The sequence below is a fragment of the Microcebus murinus genome, chromosome 11 (assembly GCF_040939455.1).
Source record: "Microcebus murinus isolate Inina chromosome 11, M.murinus_Inina_mat1.0, whole genome shotgun sequence".
Taxonomy (NCBI): Eukaryota; Metazoa; Chordata; class Mammalia; order Primates; family Cheirogaleidae; genus Microcebus; species Microcebus murinus.
Window position 1 is genome coordinate 86356849 of NC_134114.1, and position 10265 is coordinate 86367113.

Consider the following 10265-nt stretch of genomic DNA (forward strand, 5'->3'; position numbering starts at 1 on the left):
GGTGTTGACTATAAAATTCTTTAAACTTTGCTGTGGGTTTGAAATTTTTTAAAATGTTAGAAAAAAATCTTTGGGGAAGCTAAGTTTAAAAACTGCCCCTATACAACTAGCAAATGCACCGTACAAGGCATGTCAAGCTGACCTTCAGGGCGGGTACCGCGGGGTAACTCGCGCAGGGTCCCTTAGCATGCCGCTTTTGCATAGAGGGACAGAGGAAGCCACCTGTGATTCTTCTGCTTCTGTCGGACATTTCTCATTCTTTTTCTTCTGTAGCAATGTCTACTTCTAAAGCATATGAGCTTCAAGCAACTCGAAAATGCTCTGAATTGTTTTATCAATTAGTCTTGGGGTTCTTGGGTTTCCTTTGAGGTGGGGGACACCTGTACCTTGTGAAAAGTACAACTGAGTATGTGTTTATTCCTACGGGATGGGTTTGGCTGGATCATTCTAATCTGCATACTCGCCTTTCATTTTAACCTAGTGTTGGAAATTGGGGAGTGACATCATAAAGGAAAGCACACAGGGCTCGATTCCCAAGCGCAAGGCCTGCCCTGCCCACTGTGCAGACCCAGTGAGCCCCTCAGCCTGACCTGCCAGCACGGGGTGCAATCAGACCTCACCAGGGGAAGAAAAACTTATAAATTCATTTGACAGAGCAAGCAGTCCTGGCCTCTTCTATTCTCTGATTTGTCCCGAGAGCTTTTGCAGCAGCTGTCTCCCCTTTTCTCGGTCTCCCCGTCACAGTTCTCTCTCTCTTCCCAGCTCCATAGCTTCTCCGCCTTATACATGGCTGCTCTAGTCTCTTATGGATGCCGATCTCTCCAGGCTTGTGCCCTCTTTTCAGTAATGTGTCTGTCATTTTAGATTGTCACTTTAGTACCAGAAAGTGTTTTCTCGAACTTTTAACCCTTTTTCTAAGTAGCATCTTTAAAGTTTATCATTACCCATCACCATGAACTTGTTTCAGAGCCAAGAACTCCTAATATTCGTACTTTATATAACATAGAGTGTTGCAATTACCTGCCTTTCCGAAAGCCAGGCTTCTGAGTAGCCCCAATTTGGAAAAGATGCATCCTCACCAAAATTATAATGCCATCCTTTTGCATATTAGCCTTTTAACCACATGCCGTTCACATTAGGCAAAAATGTTTCCTATTGTTTACTTGAACAGCAATTATCAAGAGGCCAAGATGACTTTATGCACGTTCTTCCTTCTGAACTCGAATTCAGGAGGAAGATAAGTGCTTTCCGGTGAGAGAAATACAGTAGCAATGAAGGAGGTGGTAATACAATTGCATAGTGTTCCTCTTTGGTCAATATGTCAAAAACCTGCTAAACCATAACAGGATCTTCCAGCTAATGAATCGAGCCCCCTGTGCACAACTGAACACCACATTGTGTTATTTTTGTTCCAGAATATTTTACAGTTTCTTTTCTTTTGTTTTGTCTTTTTATTTCAACAAAATGAAAATAGAGCTCGGAAGTAAGTTGTGTGAGCCGCTCCTTTCAACATTTGCAGAATTTTCTACTGGCTGGCTGCATGCACCCAGCAGATCCTTTATTTGTGAATTTTAGTAGTCTGATTGCTGCTATGGAAATGTGATCCAAAATCATGATATTTTCCTGTGATAAGTGAAGTTCACAAGGAAGAAATCAACATATGTTTCTTATTCTTCTTTTATGAGGGGGAAAAAAAGTGCAACACACATCTGCATGTTACCTTTTATTCTGGCAGCTGCAGCTTAAGCAGGCTTTTCCTATCAGCTCTCCCACATTACAGGCAATATAAGAAACAAAAAAGAAGACACGATGATTTAAGCTCAGGAAGGGAAAGAAATTTGAATCAAACAGGGCTTCTCTATGTCAGCTTTCCAGATTAGTAGGAAATAAAATGGGCAGAATTCTACTCTCAGTCATAGTGTAGTAACCCGAGAGAAGTAAATTAGGCTCCATTGTTTATAAAATGAAATACTTGCCAGTGACCCCTCCAGTCTGACTTGCAGAATTCAGGACACCCTCTGTACTCACAAGTCGCTATAAGCATGTGGCCCAGAATCCAAACTGCAGTCATTTCTGTGCCACCTATACTATTATTCACTTAAATTTGAAAATGAAACTTTATATAAATTCCTATCATAAATGAATAAAAAACTGTATCACTCACAGCAAAAAGAGTTGTAAAGGTACCATCAGCCGACAGTTGAAATACTGGTATCGAAGTGCAGCCATAGGCAGTTGCCTGCAGAAAGGTAAGAGCTGAGATCCTGGTCTCTCTTTTTTTAAAAAAGAGAGATTAGCAGGTGTCAGGAGATAAATACAGAGTAGGACAAGCCTGAGATAATTTTTTTTTTTTTTACAATAATGAAGAATTAGAACTAAAAGGAATTTGTTTTAGTATTGTTTAATGTGTTGTTTGAGTATCAGTTAAAGTCACCTAGAACACCTTTGTTGGTAAGAATCCAGCACTTCAGAAGCATGTCCTTACCTAACACAATTGATTTCCTACATGAGGAAACAGGAAGCCAAATTAGGGCCAGTGAGGATGGAACTCATGACTGACATTGCTCCTTTCTGTAGTACACTTCTGTGTAACGACCCACAGATGTTTAAGGGGTGGGTTTTTGTTCATTTGTCTTTACTTGTTTTTAAAAGATATATATCAAGAATTGTAACCCTTGTAAGTAGTGAGAGAAACCTTTCTCAACAATATACTGAGTTTAAATACATACTTGTAAATTTCTTTTAGATAAGAACATAATACATCTTTATAATAGCATTAAAAAAAAAAGGCCATTAACTTTGTTCCAAGCATTCTGATAAACACATAGTTGCAATGACAAGTTATAACCTTAAACTGTTTTAAATTGTTAAAGATCATGCTGTAGGTAGGTGTCATCTAAACTCTTACTGGCAGAAGCAACTGCATCTTTACTGCAGAGCAGATTTGGTGACATATTGGATATCCCAGTTTCAGAACAAAATCACTGAGCATTAGGAACACATGTTACAAAAATCTCCCTGGCAGTAAAATCTTGCCCTGTGAGTTTTAATTTCTTCTATATAATTACCTTTACTTTAAATTGAAAAATAATAAAAAGTACTTTCCAGCATTAAAACTATACTTTGTAAAATGACTCATCATCAAAGGAAAATAAGGTTAGCATGGAATTTTTTTTTTTCTTTTTCATTAAGTAGCTCAGAGGGACCTACTTTTCTTCTGGAGCAAGACTTTGAATTTTTGGCTTAAAGAACAATAAACTACTTTTTTCTTACTGGGAAATCGGAATTTCTTGGTATACTGTAAGCACTGAATAAATATTTATTTAAATAAGGAATAGTAAGGGTTCTCATTAAGAAAGATTTTTATTAAACAGGGGCCTTTCTTTTCTGTCAATCAAGTACGTACAATGATATTTACAAGTAGATAGTCCATCCACCAGATCCTCTAGTTGTCCTCTGACTTTTATCTATGCTGAAAATTAAGGAAAATCCTAAGGAAATGGTCTGGCCGTCCTGCAAATTTAATGGCAGTTTAAGATAAAAGTCAGGTGGAATATACCGAAGAATAAGAGAATTATGTGTTTTCAGTTTACTTGCTGCTGGTTGAATAAAAGTTTTATTTTTGTTAATGAGAATCTCACTTATCACTGTGTTTTCATCAGGTTCAAATACCTAACCCAATCCATTTCAGACTAAACAGGGCTAATACCTGTATCTAGTCACGTAGGCATAGGAAGGTGCTCATTGCTCCAACATTGATGAAATTCCTGTTGCTTTGCATATTTCTTCCTATGTCTATTTGTCATGATACTGGGGCTTTAAGGAATGTTTTGGCTTTTCCTCATATGGTTAAATCCTTATGAGCCTTTCTGAATTCAACGTTACCTGATAAATAGTTGTCCTAAGGACATCTCATCTCTTGTGCTCTCTCTCTCTCTCTCTCTCTCCTTTCTTTTTTGTGGTGTTGAGGAAGCATGCTTCTCATTGTACCAGATACATAACCAGTTTGGACTTTACCCCAACTATTCAAGGCATTATCCATGCAGTTATTTGCTCTTGTCAATTTTGTGCATGCTCTTTGGAAGGCATAAGGTAGCCACAGAAAGAAGGGGACCTTTCTGACTTCAGATTCTGTCTTTTAGATTAAGAAGTGTAAAAATGGAGCAGAGGAAACTGAATGACCAAGCAAATACCTTGGTGGACCTGGCAAAGGTAAGCCTGAGGTGCGCAGCCCTCGTGGTTGCATCTGCTGAAATTAACCACTGCACAGTCACTAATAATTAATGCTTCAGGAGATGCCCAGCCCAAATCTAATTAAATCAAGCCAACAAACCACCCTAAAATGATGGTCCAATTTAAAAGAATGTTTCTAAAATGCTTGCTTAATAGGCTCTTTCCCTGTATGCATTATTCAATCCCCATTCTAAAGGCTTTCCCAATTATAGTGATTTGGAAGTACCATGAGGAACATAAGTGGAATATGAGACAATACCTTTGGGACTTTTATTTGCAGAGCAGAACTACATCCTAGGTGTGCTATGAGGTTTAAATTTTTTTTATGTATTTTATGCAAACTCGGAAGAATATAAAGTCGAAATCTTAAAAAGGGATACCAGAAATTACATTCTAAAATGAAAATTGTCTTCCTAAAGAAATTGATCACTTTTTTATGGTTCTTTTTTCATTTCATTATTTAAGAATCATACTACTTTTTAAAAATATATATTAAATTGCTCGAGGTCAGGAGTTCGAAATCATCCTGAGCAAGAGCAAGACCCCCGTCTCTACTATATATAGAAAAAATTAGCTGGGCATGGTGGCACATGCCTGTAGTCCCAGCCACTCGGGAGGCTGAGGCAGTAGGATTGCTTGAGCCCAGGGGTTTGAGGTTGCTGTGAGCTAGGCTGATGCCATAGCACTGTAGCCTGGGCAACAAAGTGAGACTCTGTCTCAAAAAAATAAATAAATAAAAATTATATATATATATAAATATTTTTTTTAAAGTCCCCAAATTCTTCTACTGCATTTATAAGATTTATCTGAGTGATTCTTGGTTATTCCTCCCCAAGTTAAATCCATTCTCAAAATATAAATATTTATCCAACAATCAAAACATTGCATTCTCGGCCGGGCGCTGTGGCTCACGCCTGTAATCCTAGCTCTTGGGAGGCCGAGGCGGGCGGATTGCTCAAGGTCAGGAGTTCAAAACCAGCCTGAGCAAGAGCAAGACCCCGTCTCTACTATAAATAGAAAGAAATTAATTGGCCAACTGATATATATCTAAAAAATTAGCCGGGCATGGTGGCGCATGCCTGTAGTCCCAGCTACCCGGGAGGCTGAGGCAGAAGGATCACTTGAGCCCAGGAGTTTGAGGTTGCTGTGAGCTAGGCTGACGCCATGGCACTCACTCTAGCCTGGGCAACAAAGCGAGACTCTGTCTCAAAAAAAAAAAAAAAAAAAAAAAAAAAAAAAAAAAAAAACATTGCATTCTCCTGAGCAAATTCTAAAGGAGTTATTAGAATGGCATTTGTATAAGTGCTCAGCCTTTTAACACAAATGCTTTGAAAGAGGCAAGTATCAGTTGGATTTATATGAATGTTTTTATGTTTGATATATCAGCTATGCCTTTCCTAAAGCCTTAAGTATAATCTATAAAAATTACACATATTTGTCCTAGTCTTATTAAATAATGCACCTAACATATTCATTTAACATAATGTGAATTACACATACTACATAAATATGTTGAAACTGGTAAGTATTTAATGCCTTACTCTAGGAGAGCATATATCATGTATGTAACCTGGGCAGCACACATTTATAAGGCATGAAGATGTCTTGTTAACATTTACAAACATGGCTTTCACTTGGACACATCATGAACAAAGATGGGGCAGGCTCCTGTATTCCTCTCAGGTTAAATGATAAAAGGAATTGGGTATTTTTATGAAAAAGTAAAACAGACCCCTTTCAAATATGATGTGGATAAGTAATTTTCCTTCATTAGTATACAACTATGAGGCAAGATGCTGTTTCTTTCAAATTATTTCTTTGGTGTCATGCTTATTATGACCCCAGGACTGTATATGCTGCAGGGTTCAATATTTTTTGAATGAATGGATGCTGTTCACATAGTCTCAAGACTCTGTAGTAGAATAATGCACTCTGTCTCCATGGGCAAACTGAAACAAAGTGCCTGTATTTCTGAACAAAAACTCCCTTATTTAATCAGTTCATTTATCATCATTAAGAGGTTGTGAAGCAGGAGAAGAACACAGATTAAGAAGGGAAATGCGATAGGAGGGAAGGCTTAGACAAAGGGGCCTTGAACTTGGGAATGGCTGCACTAAGGTTAACATCCTTATCCTTCCCTCCTGACACCCTTCTCCTGCTATGAGCTGGTCAGGGCTGGGGTCCTCTCTCCTTGTCCCTTGCCTACTTCAGGAAATACACCTAGGAATTACCCTGCAATCAAGAAAATTAATTTCAAGTTTCACTAGAAACCCAGAAACATCTATGTCAGCCACTTACCTCTGGTAAAGCCATTTTTGTCTGTCCTTACACCACCTAAAATCATTGGGTGATTTTACCACTACACATTCTTCTGCAGCTGAACCAAACTAACACCTAAGATCTTACGTTTCTAACTGCTGGTGTTGAGCAGGTACACTGAGTGTGCTTTGCAGGCTTAAGCTGCTCAGGCAGCCGATGCCCCTCTGACAGTCCGCGCCCACCGGCAGGAGGCTAGCACTGAAGAACGGGGCGTTGACAGTTTGCTTCCAGGGCAAGTATAATGAAGCCTCTTGGTTCTCAGTTTCTACATTCTTCTTAACCCTGTTTTCCAGACCCAGAATATCATGTATGACATGATTTCCGACTTAAATGAAAGGAGTGAAGACTTCGAGAAGAGAATTGTTACCCTGGAAACGAAGTTAGAGACTTTGATTGGCAGCATCCACGCCCTCCCCGGGCTCATAAGCCAGACCATCAGACAGCAGCAGAGGGACTTCATTGAGGCTCAGATGGAGAACTACGACAAGCACGTCACCTACAACGCTGAGCGGTCCCGGTCCTCGTCCAGGAGGCGGCGGTCCTCCTCTACAGCGCCACCAACTTCATCAGAGAGTAGCTAGAAGAGAATAAGTTAACCACAGAATAAGACTTTTTGCCATCATATGGTCAATATTTTAGCTTTTATTGTAAAGCCCCTATGGTTCTAATCAGTGTTATCCGGGTTCTGATGTCAGAATCCTGGGAACCTGAACACTAAGTTTTAGGCCAAAATGAGTGAAAACTCTTTTTTTTTTTCTTTCAGATGCACAGGGAATGCACCTATTATTGCTATATAGATTGTTCCTCCTGTAATTTCACTAACTTTTTATTCATGCACTTCAAACAAACTTTACTACTACATTATATGATATATAATAAAAAAAAAAAGTTAATTTCTGCACATACTCGTTTGGTCACTTGACATTTCTAAAGCTTCATTTCTCACATTATTTTCAAGGTCACATGACTGATTATCACCGGATGCATGCTGGTGATTGTGACATCCAAAAGTTTGGCTGGTTGAAAAGACGACTTTCAGTTCCTCTTTATACCCTATTCACTAAGATTTTCCCTCACTACGAATTATTACCGTCACAATAATTTGAACCAGCACAGCTTACTATTCTTTTTGCATTTACAGTGTCTCCTTTTTGTATTCAGTTTGTTTTCAAAATCTGGAAGTCAGGCTGTTATATCAGAACACATGCAAACAAAGGGCAGAGATGTGTTCAAGAATTATTGTATTCCCAGTTCGCCAGCAAATTTACATGAAGAAAGTAGCAAGGTACACCACTGTCTATGAGGAGATGTTGCACAATTTTAGGACTAAACTAGTGAAAGTGGAAAGAGTCAGAGTTGGGTTTGGGGTTTAGCTCTGCTACTCGGTAGCTGTATACACTTCAACAGCATTCAGCCTTCTGAGCCACTTTTTTCTCATCCATAAAATGAGTATAAAGTGACACAGCTATCAATGGGGCTCTGCAAAGCCTGGCATCTATCTCGTCAAATGATGTTATTTTTTTATTACTATTTCCAGCATAAATCACCAAATATTAAATAGCCCCATGATTTAGCCTATCTTCTAACTTTTAGCACCTGGCACTATAGATTATAAATTCTCCTTATCTGTCTGGTTCATCCTTAAAGCAATTTACTGGACTCTGGATTACCATATTCATCTCCTTATCCTATCACTGTTTTTTTGTTTAATGTGACCTAGAATATCAATAGGTAAGTATCTTTTGTCTTTGCAATTCTGACATACTCCCTTTCTGCTTCTTGCCATCCTACAATATCTGTTCATAAATATGATCCAGAAATGCAGAGGGTGCTTGGTTAGGGAAGTGCTGGGAAGGTCACCTAAGAGCTGGACCAAAAGGCCCAATTCCCTTTCCAAATCCATCCCTGTCGGTCCTGAGCCTCCACCTACTTCTCCCAGTCTGTGTCACCTGCACTGATTCCATTTGTGTGTTTTAACACAATTGTCAAATCCATCCACTAAGAAAAAATTACAAAATTATCGTTGGACAAATAAAATCTAGGGAATGCACGAGATGTGGAGGACTCTGGAACAAGGAGTATCCTTAGAGAAACTTTTCTCCATCTCACTGTCACTACCGCTAGTTTCTGATGAGCCTGATGAGGGAAGGAGAAACAAAGGCCCTCTCCATGCTGCTTTCTAGTGCTTCTGTTAAATGAGTCATGAGTCAGTGAACCCAGAAATAGAAAGCATGGATTATAGTTTCCCAGATATTTTTAGAAATACATAGAATTACTTTCCCCCAGAAAATGCCCTGTTCTCCAGTTTTAGGTTTCTTCTGTCCCAATGTCCATACTCCCAGATGGTAGAGTGTGTGGCAGTGGGGGAGGGGGAAGCCACCCAAGGGACTAGAAATGCCTGGGGCTGCACACCTTGGCAGTGTCCAGAGTGTGATCTTTCATGCTAACTCAACTTCAGGTCTAGCTAAAAGCTGAGTCTAAAGGAGGCAGTGGTCAGCAGGCTGTCTCTAAGCAGAACCAAGGGACCCCACCCCAGTTCTCCCACTCCATCAGTGACTTGCTTCCCCTGCCCCTTGTTAGGAAAGCAGCTCTCATCTCTCTCCATAACCCAACTTTCCTCCACTCTGTTAGAGACAAGTCTCATTTAATTCTTTAAACAACTCCATGTTTATTTCCATTTTACAGATGACAATGCTAAAATGTGTATCTGATTATTTCTAAAACGAGTTAAAGAAATGAGTTCCTTTCTCATAAACTTAATTATCAATTTCCCTTGGGTCTCCCACCCCACCCCACAAAATGGAAACCTATAAACAAGGTAATATTTGTCGTCAGTAAATCCTATCACTCAAAAAATATTTGAGGGCAGAGAAAACCTACTGCCCTCTAAATTAAAGGAGCAAAAATATTTGAGGACTCTGGATTAATTCAACTCAAAGGAAAAGTGCACATGCACTGTGGAGTATTTTGTGGGTATGCATCACAACAGAATAAAGCAGATTATACAACTAACTAAGCAGTGCCACCCACATGCTGAGGTGATGCCACCGGTTACCTCTGCTAAAGTGGAGCCAGGTAACGAACCCTCAGCCACCCAGACCCAGCACCTCACCTGCCGAAGAGACTGTGGCTACCAGACCTCCTCGGCTGATAGATGATGGATGATATGAGGTACTAAAATAAAGAAGTCTAAACTATATCTCCACTGTAAAGAATCAAAATTGCTTTAAGTAATAAGGGATTGGGTATAAAATACACCCAAATACTTATGGGTATAATATTCTAAGTCTACATTATTCTGTCTAGAAAAACCAAATGTTCGCTGTGCCACCTACTAACTTTGCAAGGTGGGCTGGAGTGGACACATGCTGTCTCTTCAAGTTCTACATATATCATGTGCTCGTGTGTAATTCTGAGTCATACATGAACTGATTCTCCCTCTACCTCGTTTCCTCCCACTTTTGTCTTACTGCTTATAACTGGAATTGTTAGGTTGAACATTCATATTTTTCTGGGCTTTGAGAAAACAAGTCCAAAATTAACTTGTATTCTGTTGGATAAAATCACAGTGCCTAAAAGAGGAAACTAACAATAAATAGATAAAAGGCCTTTAAGTTAACCAATATTTTAGATTTTTCAAGGTGAAAATTACACATTATGAGGAAATATTGGCATTTCTAACTATGACTGAAATAGTTTTTCACTTTCTCTAA

The 10265-nt window shown here is 39.2% G+C and overlaps 1 protein-coding gene across 3 annotated transcripts in view; it reads left to right on the forward strand.

The window, feature by feature from the left end:
• Positions 1 to 7913, forward strand: part of KCNN2 (potassium calcium-activated channel subfamily N member 2) — a 146648-nt gene extending 138735 nt beyond the window's left edge. For 2 of the 3 annotated variants that reach the window (XM_076008279.1, XM_076008278.1), the window contains exons 5-6: positions 4143 to 4212; positions 6846 to 7909. In XM_076008279.1, the coding sequence (XP_075864394.1) occupies positions 4143 to 4212; positions 6846 to 7133 (358 nt within the window). In that variant the 3' untranslated portion in view covers positions 7134 to 7909. Of the gene's footprint in view, positions 1 to 4142; positions 4213 to 6845 lie in introns of all 3 variants that reach the window. The other variant, XM_012763736.2, reaches the window with a different exon arrangement.
• Positions 7914 to 10265: the final 2352 nt, after the last annotated feature.